Source organism: Benincasa hispida, chromosome 9 (genome assembly GCF_027475165.1).
Source record: "Benincasa hispida cultivar pf3 chromosome 9, pf3_genome.v1.1, whole genome shotgun sequence".
In the NCBI taxonomy this organism is placed as follows: domain Eukaryota; kingdom Viridiplantae; phylum Streptophyta; class Magnoliopsida; order Cucurbitales; family Cucurbitaceae; genus Benincasa; species Benincasa hispida.
The window spans coordinates 48,410,063-48,424,237 of record NC_143486.1 but is presented as its reverse complement, the minus strand read 5'-3'; the positions used below and the strand labels follow the sequence as shown (position 1 = coordinate 48,424,237).

Genomic DNA, 14,175 nt, shown 5'->3' with positions numbered 1-14,175 from the left:
ATTGATAAACAAGCCAACATAGCTTATTCGAAAAGATGAAAAAAATTATCAAGATATCCAATACCTTTTACGTAATGTATTAGTTTTGGGTTGTACCGAGAATTTGGTTAATTTATTAGTAAATTGTGATTGATTGCATGTAATAAGTTGAGAATGATAGAAAAATAATTAACCACACAAAGTTTTTTAAATTTGTGAGAAAGTGACCAATTTTTCAAAAAATAAATTAGGAAGGGGTTATTTTTGTCAATTTCCCCAAAAAAAGAAGTGAAGGCAGGGAGAGCAGCACCACAATATACTAATTTTCCCTTCTGGGGCTCTGTGAGAGAGATTGATAAAAGAGAGGAGGAGAAGAAGAAGAGGAAGAATAACCAGAACCAGAACAAGAAGAAGGCTGAGAGATCCACTGAGAAGGAGATATGTCTGACCTAGACCGCCAAATTGAGCAGTTGAAGAATTGCGAGCCGCTCAAGGAGTCTGAAGTTAAAGCTCTCTGTCTCAAGGCCATGGAAATCCTCGTCGAAGAGAGCAACGTTCAAAGAGTTGATGCCCCCGTTACTGTAAGTCTCAACTCGTTCCCCCTTCTTCCAGATTCTTGATTCCACTTCCACCTCTTTCATTCTGCTTCATTAAACTCTGCTGACTCTTTCTTCATTCCTCTTCTTTTCTTGTGGTTTGTGCGTTTCTGATTTGGATTTCTCCCCAAGGATTTTGGGTTTTTTTCCTCCTTTGTGGGGTTTCGTTCCTGTTTTGAAATTTGAACTTATCTTCTTGTCATTGTAACTTTGGTTTTTTTTGTTCTTCTGGTCTATTTGGTAAATTAGATTCCGTCTTTTGATTACGAATTGGAATTCTCGTAAATTGGTTAGGTTGTAGGCTTTTAATGTCATTCTTTTTTGGAAAAAACAACTGGTTCTTGAATACTTTGTTGGTGTTGAAATTTGAACAGATTTCGAACAACTGGTTATTGAATACTGTCTTGGTTCTTGAGCAGATTTGAATACTATCTTGATGTTAGTTTTTACTCGGTTATGCTTGCTGAAGCAACCCTTTAATAATTTCATGGATATTATATGCCAGACCTGTAAGGCTGTAACCATTTATTGAACAAGCTAACTAGATGGCTTTGGTCTAGGGTTCAAATGGAGCCACCAAAACTTTTTTCATGTCCATTATATTGTTTTGCTTTCTTTTAAAATAAGAAACCAACATTTCACTGGAGTACAAAGGAGTAGGACACCACCCCAAGACCGGGGAATTATGTCAAACTATGTTTGAGTTTCAGATTTGGATTGATATTTATTGTTAATTATGTGAATCAACCTTTTTCTATTTTGTCTTTTTACTTAGATATGTGGAGACATTCATGGGCAGTTTTATGACATGAAAGAGCTTTTTAAAGTAGGAGGCGATTGTCCAAAGACCAACTACTTGTTTCTTGGCGATTTTGTTGACAGAGGATTTTACTCGGTTGAGACATTTCTATTACTACTTGCTCTAAAGGTGATTATCAATTTTGATTTTTTTTTGTTTTTTTAATTATTTTCAGCAGTTAAACTATAGTCTTCTTGCATTTATATTTGATCTCCAGTGATTACGTGATCATTAAACATCACTTCATTTTGGTTTCAATTTTATTGGCTTTCAAGACTAGGTTTAAATTTGAGTCAATATTTGAAGTTGCACAGAAGGACTTGTTTATAAATATCTAATACTCAATACAACTTATCGTGCCAATAACTTGAAGCCAGATATGAGTGATTCCTGGAAAATGAGCAAGAGATCAAAGGGGAAATTATTTATTTTTCTGGGTGGCCTCTACAGAAACAGTTGCATGTATCAGTTTTACTTTTGTGGTCAGTTGGGATCGAATTAATTCTTATAGTAGTTCTTGAATTGAGAGACTAACATGCTAAAAGAGTAAGTTCTCCTCGATAGGGGAGTAATACTTTGGCCCTGAATATAGTCCAGTCTGTCTTTATCATCAGAAGAAACAACATAGAGGATAAGGTTCCCCATGTGGCCTGTATACCTCTTTTAAGCATAGAAGTTGCTTAGGAACTTCTAATTATGTCATAGTTGTGTTTCTTTTACATATTGAAGATGTTTAGGAACTTATAATCATGTCATAGTTGTGTATGTGTTTCTTCATAATTATTATCCTTTCAGATATGTAGGAGCTTTTTTTAATTATAATTCTTGATCTTCTAAGTTTATGAGTGCAATCATGGAGAAGTCCAGAAGCCTAAACCATAAGTTTGAAAATCTATTCTCAATAGTTTTATTATCCTCTTCTTTTTTTTTTTTGATAGTAAGAGGAATGTTTTGAACTCTTACTCATGTAGTGTTAAATCAAACCAAGGATAGAAAACAATGATATAGTAAGGGAAGGATAGGGACCTTATTGAGGCCCGTCTCTTGTTCACTTCATGTTTCTTTGTGGACTTTGATTTCGAAGATCTTTTATAACTATTCTATAGATGTTATTTTGCATAGCTGGAATCCATTTTTGTAGATGGAGGTTTTTTTTTTTGTGCCTTGGGTTTTCTTTACATCCTTGTATTTTTTCATTTTTTTTCTCAATGAAAGTTGTTTCAATTAAAGGGAAAAAAAGAAAGAAAACAATGAAGTAGAACCTACTTGTCAAACTTGCCAGAAGCCTTGTGTTGAAAATGTGTTTATTTCTTCATGCAAATAGTCAAAGGAGTGGCCAGGAAACTGCCAGCTATGAACTGGCATTTAACAGAAAGCTACTGCAAAATAGCCCGATTCACTGCCCCAAGCATATCTGATTGGACAAGTTTATTGGACTGCTACGGTTGTGTTTGAAGGCCAATATATAGCAGTGAAAGAATTGCCAATATACAGCAGTGAAAGAATCGACCTTGGTCTCCATTATGTTTCATTATGCTTAACAGCTCTGATCCTTTCTGTCTATATACAAGGGAGATAGGTCATTCGGTTTGGTTCTCATCTTCTTGAGTATGAGGCATTTTAGCCTGGAGCTAACTGAATTATATAAGAATGAATAATGAAGCATGAAGTAGTTGCAATCTCTGAAGGATTTTCACAAAGCCTGTTAATATGCCTTTTTATCGAGTTTGGTGACAATGAATAGATATTTTCCTTTGAAGGCAAACATTGGATTTTATATTGCTACTAGCCACTGACACTGAAACATGTCTCTTTATGGTGCATGATTATCTTATATGAGGAGAAATGAAAATTTTGAGGAGTTATTAGGGTGACAGAGAATACAAACTAATTAATAATATATGCACTGGGACCAGATACTTACTAGAAAGACCTCCTGTTGCTGTTCTGGAATAGAATGATCTTTAGCTAGCCATCATAAATTTTTATTTGGCGTTCATAAATTTTTTTGATCCTCCCGCCAATTAGAAGGAAAGAGTTAGGGTGGATTTCAATCTAATTAAAACCATAATACGTTGTGGGATAAGCCATCACAATATGAAATCCTATGTTTGCCTTTGAAGGAAAAAAAATCCCACAATAAGGATTTTTTTTTCCTTATTGTAGGATTTTTTTTTCCCTTATTGTGGGATTTTTTTTCCTTATTGTGGGATTTTTTTCCTTTGAAGGCAAACATAGGATTTCATATTGCTAGTAGGTACTGACACTTCAGTGGCAGAGACATGTCTCTTTATGGTGCATGATTATCTTATACGAGGAGAAATGAAAATTTGAGGATTTATTATGGTTTCTGGGGTGTGTGCCTTATTGTGGGATATTTGGAGGGGAGAAACAATAGAGTGTTTAGAGGTGTGGAGAGGGACCTTGGTGATGTTCGGTCCTTGGTGAAGTTTCATGTTTCTCTTTGGGTTTTGGTTTTGAAGATTTCTTGTTATTTTTCTCTAGATTGCATCTTAGTTGGAAACTCTTTCGTTTGAGGGGCTTCTTGCAGGCTTGGTTTTTTGTATGCCCTTGTTTTCTTTCATTGTTTTCTCAATGAAAGCAATTGTTACTAAAAAAAAAAAAGAAAGAAAAAAAAGAAAAAAATTATTGGGATGAGAAAGAATACAAACTAAATTAATAAAATATGCACTGGACCAAATACTTACTAGAGAAACCTCCTGTTGCTTTTCTGGAATAGAATGATCTTTAGTTAGTCATCATAAATTTTTTGTTAGCCTTCATAAATTTTTTTGATCCTCTTGCCAATAGAAAGGATTAGGGTGGATTTCAATCTAATAGAAATCATAAGACTCTTGATAGTTCTCATAAAAAATAACAATAACAATAAATAATAGGCTTTTGTGGAAGGTGGCCTCCTTTATAGGGCTGTTTTGTTGTATCCATTGTCGAAAAACAGAGGAAGATTTGGATTATCCTTTGGAGTTGCCAGCTTGGTCAGTCTATTTGGACTTACCTTTGGCTACATTTGGTGTTCAGGTTGCCAGATGCAAAGATTACAAGGACCCAAGGAGATGATTGAGTACTTAGTTACCCTCCTTTTCGTGTTAAGAGGGAGGTTCTTTTGGCAAGCTGGGTTGTGTACTGTTTTGTGTGGTCTTTGGAGGGAAAGAAACAATAGAACCTTTTGAGTTTTAGAGAGGGGTTCTTATGATGTTTGGTTCTTTGCTAGGTTCTATGTTTCTTTTTGGATGTGGTGATAATACCTTTTTGTAACTATACGGTTAGGTCTTATTTCTCTTGACTGAAGTCCCTTCCTTTAGTAGACTGCCCTTTTATGGTTTTTTTTATGCCCTTGTATTATTTCCTTCTTTCTCAATGTAAGTTTGGTTCTTTATCCAAAGGAAAAAAGAATTCATCGCTGTGTTCAGTCACTGAATAGGATCTGAAGGCGGTATTAGTATTACATAGAACTATCTATATAAAATGTTTATGTTGTGTTCAATTGAAGGAGAGATGGTTCGCATCTCCCCTTACAAGGTTGGGACCAGCATACGGGCTTCCCTGTTAACACATATGGATAAAATGTTTATGTCAAATATCAGTTTGTAGATAAACATATGGTATTGTGTAATGGTATTTTTGTCCATAAAGCCTACCCTATTTATTTTAATTTCTTAGCTCAACTAAATTTGTCTGAAAATGGACTTTTATTTTTTTATTTTTTATTTTTTTAATTTCAGGTGAGATATCCAGATCGAATCACTCTTATAAGAGGGAATCATGAAAGCCGTCAAATCACACAGGTTAAGTTTCTTGATTTTTACTGTTCTAGATAAAATGCTTTGTTTATGTTGCTAATATTCTGATCTCTTTACAGGTTTATGGATTTTATGATGAGTGCCTTCGGAAATATGGCTCCGTGAATGTTTGGAGATACTGTACTGATATTTTTGATTACTTAAGGTTTGTAAATTTATGTTTTAATCATTTAGGACAGAGAGAGGGAGAGAATAAAACAGGGCATGTTTCTCTTTTGCGTTTCAGAAAATGAATTGGAAGTCAAGAATCTATATAATACATAAGAAATATAGTGAATTGCACGTATCATTCATTGGGTATTTTGAAAATTAATGATTGAAGTACTAGTACGTTCTCTTAATTGCTTTTTTGTTCCTTTCGTAATCCACCAGTCTCTCGGCTCTCATTGAAAACAAGATATTTAGCGTCCATGGTGGTCTCTCTCCTGCCATAACAACACTAGATCAAGTTAGAACCCTTCCTTGCTCTCATTTGTTCTTATATACGTTTAAGGTTGAACTCAGTTCTCAGCATACTGCCATTTATTTATATATATATCCAGATTAGAACGATTGATCGGAAGCAAGAAGTACCTCATGATGGTGCCATGTGTGACCTACTGTGGTCTGATCCTGAAGACATTGTAGATGGCTGGGGTTTGAGTCCTCGAGGTGCTGGTTTCCTGTTTGGTGGCAGTGTAGTTACTTCTTTCAACCACACAAACAACATTGATTATATTTGTCGAGCTCATCAATTGGTAATGGAAGGATATAAATGGATGTTCAATAATCAGATAGTTACAGTGTGGTCAGCTCCTAATTATTGTTACAGGTACATTATCCTCAAGACTTTGCCTCAACTTTGTGCTAATGTAATGGTTCATAACAGTCTTCATTCTGTTTCAGATGTGGTAATGTAGCTGCTATACTACAACTGGATGAGAACCTTAATAAACAGTTTTGTGTCTTTGATGCTGCTCCACAGGTATGATCAAGATTTTTGTAATACCTGAACTGCTCAAGTATAAACCAGTTGTTTATCAAGTGTTATATAGTCTAAGGAGTAAGTTGCAACATCAGTTTCTTACGTAATAAAAAAAGGCTTAGGGCGGAGATGTTTGAGGGTTTAAGTCCCAGGTTGAAGGCTTGAAACTCTTGGGATCTTGCCTTGGGTGAAATTAGCCTTTTCATAGGTTAGGTTAGTGGGGTGGGTGGGCCCACAATGCAAGAAATGACCATGGTTATCTCAAAGAAAAATAATTAAATCAGTACGTTAATGTAACACTCGTGCAATATTCTTTCATTCTTTGTCAATGAAAATTGGTTCTTTTTTCATATATAAACCAACTCTCTGCTTGTTCTTCACAACTTGGTACTTCCATTGGACAAATATTTGTTGTCTTGCTGCATCTGTTGATATTAGCATACAATGCGTTGGATTGTTGATATGTTGCAGGACTCAAGAGGAAACCCTGCAAAGAAACCCGCACCAGATTACTTCCTCTGATGAAATCTCGAAGTGGAGAAGATAATGCTCGTCATTTCGTGTATGTTCCAACCGATAAACGATAGAAAAATTCTGGAGTTGCATGGTGGAGAGACAATCTCACGACACCATGAGAATCAATGCCATTGGACACGGATTCCTTAAGCAGCAAAAGCTGTGATCAGTTAGGATGGTTGAGTTTAGTTTCCTGGTTTATCAGCTATTTGTTGTAATGAGTGCATTAGAAATTGTCATGTAAAATGCAGATTCCAGGCAGATGATTGGGGTCTTCCAAAAGGAGGTGCTCTCAATATTCCATGTGGGTTAGGGATAAGTTTGACATTGGTGAGGGGGAGATATCTGAATTATTATAATGGATGAATTATAAAAGGGAAAGAGAGAGAGAGAGAGAGAGAGAGAGAGAGAGAGAGAGAGAGAGAGAAAATATGGTTTTCTGTTGCCGCGTTGGACTAAAAGTAATGAGACTCCAAATTCTTTTTCAAGGATTACTCTCTTTTGAGGCCTTTCATCTTCCACTTCATTTTCTTTCTTTTTTTTAAAACTATTTTTCAATAGTTTCTATGGCTTTCTGCCATATGATTTCTATAGTCTACTCCTTGCCATCTCATTTCACCTCATTTTCATATCAAATTAAAACACTTGATTGGTTGCCAGATTAGTTTTTGTTGTTCCTTGTCTTGCCAATTATTATTATTATTTTTTTTTGGGTATTTGTTGAAGTTTTGAATTTTCTTTTCTATTTATTTGTCATGTAATATTCGAAAACAAAAGGGGCACTATTGGTGGAAAAACCTAGTTATTTTGGTCAATGACACGAAAAGTAAAATAAATGCGATCTAATTCTAACATATTTGACATGGTATATGCTTGTTTGCTAACACATTTTTAATTATGGTTTTCACATTGGTTAAAGAATCACTTGCAACTCCTAGCTAAATTCCAAAAACAATAACAAAATTTTGGAGTTTATATTTTGTTTTAAAACTTGACTTGGTTTTTGAAAACCTAAATAACAAATCTTCTATGGGTAGAACTAAAATTTAATTAAAAAAAAAAAATCAAATGATGACCAAGTGGGGTTTCATGTTTCAATTTTGTGTTCAATAGGTATGTAAAAAAAATAATTTTAATATATATGAAATTTTATTACATGTCTAATGGGACTTTAAGCTTTTAAACTTAGTGTTTAGTATATCTATGAGTTTTTTTTTAATGTTGAATAGAATAAAGACCTAAAATTGAAAATTCAAGGACTTAGGGACACAAAATTGAAATTTTAGGAACTATTAGATACTTTTAAAATTGAAAAAAAAAACCACAATGATTGAAGTTTAGAGACAATTTGTAATGCAACAAAAATGTGGAAATGAGAATAAGAATATCTAATATTTAGTCGAGAATATATACCTTAACAAGTTAGAACTTCCTTATATTGACGATTACTATCTTATAATCATTATCTTACCATCAATCCATAATGACAGACCTTTAACATTAATATATATATATATATATATATATATATATATATATATATATATATATATTTATTTTATTTATTGAGGAAGCATTATTATTTCTATTAATGATTTTTATAAAATGAATATCGATAAATAATCAAAAAATTCAAATGGACAATTGTAACAAATAATTTCTCCCTCTTCTTTATCTATTGCCACCCTAAAGGGCAATTTTGAGATTTGTAAAAGAAAAACAGATCTTTGACAACTCAGCTCAACATCTAACAGGGCTCAATTGTCTTCTCCCTGCATTATTTGAGGTAGTTATTGCATAATTTAATCAATTTCTTGTAATAATTTTTGATATTTTCTTTTAAATGGGAGAATATTTCTGTATTTGTCTATTTCTTATTGCCATTGTGTGTTTGATCATTTATCCAATATTCAATCACAAATTTGTTTTCATCTTCCTTCTCAATTTCCCACTGCAAACCCAACCATTAAATTCTATTTCAAGATTGCCAAAACCATACTCTTCTTCTTCCCCACTTCATGATTTGTACAGATTTGAAGCTTTCATGCAGAGATGAGTTGAATTTTCAGAAAACCCCATTTCAAATATCAATTCTCCCAAACCAATTTCTCCTCTGATTTCTTAAATTTTTCCATTTCTTGGCTGAAATTCTCATCTGGGTAACTTCTAATTTCCGCAGTTTCCTCAAAATCAGAGAGAATAATCATCTTCTCTGATATGGGTTCCGTTTTGAAGTTCATACTGTTTTCGCTTCTATTAGCCTCTGCTTCTTCCCATTTCAATTCCAGCGAAGAGGGTTTCATTTCGATGGTTGTATCTCAAAAGGGTCTTAACTTCATCAAGGATTTTTTGATAGAGAAGGCTGTTTCCACAATCATTCCACTTCGTTTGCCCGCTCTTGAGAAGACTATCAATATTGTTCTTATTGGCAAAGTTCATGTCGCTCTTTCTGAGATAATCATTGGCAGCTTCGAGGTTGAATCGTCGGACATTCGGATCGGCGAGACGGGTGTTAACATAATTGTTACAAAAGCCACTGCTAATATAAGTATGAAATGGCAATATACGTACAACACTTGGTTGTTTGAAATTTCTGATGAAGGAGACGCATCTGTACAGGTAATTCAGCTACTGAGTAATGCTATTTGCTTTATCTAACAGAAAAATTATAAGTATTGATGCATTTTACCAAGTGCTTTGGATGTTTTTGGGATACTTGGTGACTTGAATGTTTGTGGGATACTTAGTGTATGTTCTTGAGTAATTTTGAAATGGTTAAAATCACTTTTCCATATTCAAAATCAATTCAAAACGTACCTCTAATCATCCAACATCAATTAAATGTTTAATTTTACACTTTTAAACACAATTTTCATATTATTAAATTTGATTTTGAATGGAGTCAGATGTGCAAATGATTTTGGATTTGAAGGATCAACAGGGTAGGCCGTGAGCATAACGAGCGACACTTTTGACACCCCCGAAAAAGGAAAAAAAATATATGATTAAGGATATTGTTAACTTTGGTCTATGATGCTTGGCCATGGATTGGATATGTATTTCAATTGTTTTTGGGGTATAAGATGTAGGGATTGTGTAATTGAGGGGTTAAAAGAAATATTGTTGGAGTTTTATTATACAAATTCAAGGGCTAATCACTGGAGATAGACATTCAATATTGGGCTCCTGCGTTATCTGTTTAGGTCAATCTTTGTAGTTCATCAATCAGATCTCAACCTGCATTTTTAGAGTGTAGTCCTATTCTGCTTTGTTATGTGAAAGAGATGATAGATCTACGGTCACGACGGAAATGGCTTTCTCTCATTTGTTATTACATTAATCAAAAGACAAAAAGTCTTGTCTAGCATTGCAACTTTATGAGCATTGTATTTTTTTGAACTAGAAAGTTAGATCTTGAAAAGGAAGAACGTATAGAAACCATAATGCAATTGAGAAACTATTTCCTGAAGTTTGAGGTGGTGGCATGAGTGTGGTATTGTACCTGACAAGCCATTTCAGCATTGGAGGATACAACAGTCAACAATGCATTATTGTTAAAGTATCAACCATTTTTCACCACATTCTTAAGAATTTATGCAACCTCCTTTCGACCAATTTGTTTGTACTCACCTTGTAGAAGCTTTGTTAAGATCCTTGCATCTTAATCACGTAGCATTTACCCAAGTTATTACTTCATCAGGCTTTTCCCTTGAGATTCATTTAACTGGCGCATTCTACCTTTTAGACTCAAATAGTTATTGAAAATTGAAAATTTGTTAAGTAGATATTGTAAACTGAAGTGTGGCTTGATATTTGGAGATGCAGTGGTGAAATTAGCTATAGCATTCTTTTCATTTAGAAAACTATGGGCATTCTGTTGAAATAAGTGATATGGATGAATTACCTACTCTCCAGCTGAACAATGATTTGGAGGACAACAGCTTACTCTCCAGCATTCTTTTTTGTTTTTTAGTTTCTCTCTAAAAATAATAGATTTTGAGTGTTATAGTTGAGTTTTTTGTACGGATGATCTATTCACAAGTGCTTTTATGATTGATGACCCGCCCTTCACATACATATGAAATGCTTACATCTGCCGCATTTTATAACTTATTGCATTAGGATGACCATCTCAATCGTAGCCCTAACGTAATGGCCATCTCTATCGTGATCTCAACTTTTTTTCCACCCAAGCACAACAAACTGTGAGAAAAATGGGGAAAATACATCAAACTTTATACATTTTATTAACTTAAAATGCAGAATTGATTTGGAAAGAGATCTTTTTATTATTATTGTTTTTGAAATTATAACTTGCCTATTGCCTATTGGCTTGGACTTAAGACCTTGATTATCTCCAAATACCCCCAAACTCTTACTACCAGGGTACCCCTAATACAAGGGTGGGTTTTTATGGTATAGAACACTCTGCATGATCCAATGGTAAAAGAAATAACATCAAACAATGTGGAAGAAATGGCTCTGCTAATTGATTGCTCAAATTTGTGATGTGCTTGGCATTTCAATTTGAAGTAACTTAACCTATAGGCTATAGCTATTGCTGTGTATTTTCATTATTATTGGATTCTTATTGGGGATTTTGACTTTTAGGTTGATGGTATGAATATAGGCCTAACTGTAAGTTTAAATCAACAAAATGGAACTCTGGAGCTTACTGTTTCAGAATGCGGATGCAATGTGGAAGCTATCTCCATACATTTGCACGGTGGGGCATCGTGGCTTTACCAAGGGTACATGACCAAAAACTATGCTTTTAACTTCTTCCACCTTGATAAAATCTGTTCTATTCCAGGTTGCTTGCCCCTGACCCTTGTACAGAAACTGGATGTCTTGCTATGCCATGTTTTATTGTTATGGTATCTCAGTTCAGGCTGTTGAGAGCTATTAGTTTCCTATATATGATTCAAAGTTCCCTCCAAATTTGATGAGTTGGACGATGTAACATCAAAAGATTTAGAGTTTCCAAGTCCATCTTTCCGCTTTAGTTCTTTTGGCTTGCTGGTGGGAGCTTTGAAGAAACGTGACAAAATTTGACAAAGTAGATGTTAGAGAGTTAAATTTATCTTCACCTAGAATTTACGTTTTTGGGTGAGTTATAAAACCAGTTGGGGCTTATATTTTTCCGTCTCAGGGTGGTCGATGCATTCGGAGGGAAAATAGAGTCAACAGTTGAAGATAATATTGCCAAAAAAATAAAAGAAGGGGTAGTAAAGCTTGACTCGTCGTTGCAGTCACTTCCACAAGAAATCCCAATAGCTGATGTTGCTTCTCTTAATGTCACTTTTGTGGGGAGCCCAGTGTTATCCTCTTCTTCCATTGAATTTAAAATCAATGGTTTATTCAACCCTTCTTACAAGAAATTAGCTCCTGGCTACAACCAAGGCAAAACTCAAGATTCCAGTTATGGAAAATCTCGATATGAAAATGTTCTCAACTCTGCTTCACACATTCCCTTTAAAGTGAGTTCTTGCGCATGAAGACTCCAACTTTTCTGTACATGTTTCTTTTGATAAAGTTTCTCTTTTCCTACAGAATCTCCATGATGAAACTGAAGGCTCTGTCTACTGCAATGATTCAGCTAAGATGGTTGAGATCTCTCTGCATGAACATGTCCTCAACTCTGCTTCACAAGTTATCTTTGAAGTAAGTTCTCATCGATGATCACTCCCATAGTTTTTTTTCCCCTCTTTTCTCCCTGTGATACCAAGATTCAAATCACATGGCTTGCTGCTTGGACCGCATAATAATCTTTTAACTTTTATTTTAAAGCCAATCGATGCTGAGGTTAATTGACTACAATGGACATTCCATGAATTCACCCTTTTATCATTCCGAACGGATTGAGGAAATACTCGAACTAATAGTTATCATGTGGCCAGGAAAATTATATGCACTGGATTGTGGACCGAATTCCCGATCAGCACCTTTTGAATACTGCAGCATGGAAGTGGGTTATTCCTCGACTTTACCAGCAGTATCCAAATGATGATATTGTACTAAATATTTCCGCTTCCTCTCCACCATTCTTGAGACTGCGAGACAAAGATATTTCCACCTCCATTTACGTTGACATGATAATCAATGTCCGAGACACCGGTGAAATTATACCAGTTGCTTGTATCTCATTGGTAAGCTCATGCCAACTGTTTGCCTGAAAAACCTTTAGTTTGTGGTTCATGTCTTCATTTACGTAAATCTTGAATCATACACAAGAAGAACCGGTCTACCTCGTACTTCGCAACGAGGCTTTTGGGGTCTATTTTATTTGTCGCTGACTTTTGGTTCTTATTGTTGGATCAGGAAATTACTGCCTCTTTTTCTCCAGAAATCTTGGGGAAGAATTTGGTTGGTTATGTTACCTTGGAAGACTTTGCATTGGCTTTGAAATGGAGCAAGATTGGCCATATCCGCCTTTATCTAATTCAGGTATGATCTCGTAGGTCGAAAAATTTCAACACTAAATTGAGCAAAAAGACATGAAGAAGGATGCATTAAACTCAAGATCTTGTGCAAATTGTTGTGAAAAACAATTGGTAACATACTAAAGCATGGTAGATCAATAGTAAAGCCATTCATCTTTCTTTGATCTTAAAATTCTGCAGAAGACACTCTCGGGTTTGATCAAAACAGTTTTGGTGCCATTTGCCGACTTGTATCTCTTAAAAGGAATCGTGTTGCCGAGTTTTCATGGATTAGCCCTCGAGGATGCTGAAATGGTTTTCAAGTCTTCAAGGATCATCATATGTAGCAATGTTGCCTTAAGTGAGGGATTCAGACACCATCTTGTTTACTCAAGCTAAAAACAACATTGCTTTGACATGTTAGGAACTTGTAAATTATCTCATTCATGTGAATAGTACAACCAAAAGGAGATGAAAGAGGAAGCCTATTTATTTGTAAACTCTAAATAAGCTCATGTACAGAAAGAAAAAAAAAACCCTGATCCGACCTGACCCGACCATCATATGCAACTAGGTCGAAGAAGCCTGTAGTCGTTCTCAACGCACTCATGGGCTATTGTGAATGTTGATGTTAGAAGGTATTTAATATAGTGTTGGCAATGTCATAGAAGTTACGAAATTTGATAGTATGACTTCATTTGAAATGATGGATTGTCTTTGGTTGTTCTTATAAATTTTGAGGGTCTTTGAAGTTTTGTGTGGAAGGTTTTATTTTTTATTTTTTTTGTAAAGGTATTGTAATTAAAAGTGCGTGATGAGAAAATTGAAGTGGAAAAGAGAAGAATATTGAAATAAAATGTGGCATTATAGTTATGATTTGACTAAAATGAAGAAGATGACCAAGAAAGAAAAAGAGAAATAATAGGAGTGGAGTTAGAAAGAGGACGGAGAGGTGAGAAAGATTATAGAAAATTAATATTATATTTAAATTCATAAATTTATTAGTTGAGAGATCGTTTAAACCTATTTTTAAAAACTTAGGGATGAAATAGGTCAAGTTTGAAACCTTAGGAATCAA

The 14,175-nt window shown here is 34.6% G+C and overlaps 2 protein-coding genes and 1 pseudogene across 2 annotated transcripts; all 3 read left to right on the top strand.

The window, feature by feature from the left end:
* Nucleotides 1-245: 245 nt before the first annotated feature.
* LOC120086979 (serine/threonine-protein phosphatase PP-X isozyme 2) lies at nucleotides 246-7,163 on the top strand. Its single transcript, XM_039043814.2, has 8 exons — nucleotides 246-560; nucleotides 1,351-1,503; nucleotides 5,118-5,180; nucleotides 5,255-5,340; nucleotides 5,568-5,643; nucleotides 5,738-6,006; nucleotides 6,081-6,159; nucleotides 6,631-7,163. Exons 1-8 carry the CDS (start codon nucleotides 420-422, stop codon nucleotides 6,679-6,681), a joined length of 918 nt encoding a protein of 305 aa, XP_038899742.1. The 5' UTR covers nucleotides 246-419; the 3' UTR covers nucleotides 6,682-7,163.
* LOC120087432 (U6atac minor spliceosomal RNA) lies at nucleotides 4,872-4,967 on the top strand (annotated as a pseudogene).
* A 1,286-nt stretch (nucleotides 7,164-8,449) lies between the features above and the next one.
* Nucleotides 8,450-13,848, top strand: LOC120086252 (putative BPI/LBP family protein At1g04970). Its single transcript, XM_039042800.2, has 7 exons — nucleotides 8,450-9,294; nucleotides 11,287-11,426; nucleotides 11,828-12,155; nucleotides 12,229-12,339; nucleotides 12,576-12,824; nucleotides 12,997-13,122; nucleotides 13,299-13,848. Exons 1-7 carry the CDS (start codon nucleotides 8,893-8,895, stop codon nucleotides 13,494-13,496), a joined length of 1,554 nt encoding a protein of 517 aa, XP_038898728.2. The 5' UTR covers nucleotides 8,450-8,892; the 3' UTR covers nucleotides 13,497-13,848.
* The last annotated feature ends 327 nt before the right edge of the window (nucleotides 13,849-14,175 follow it).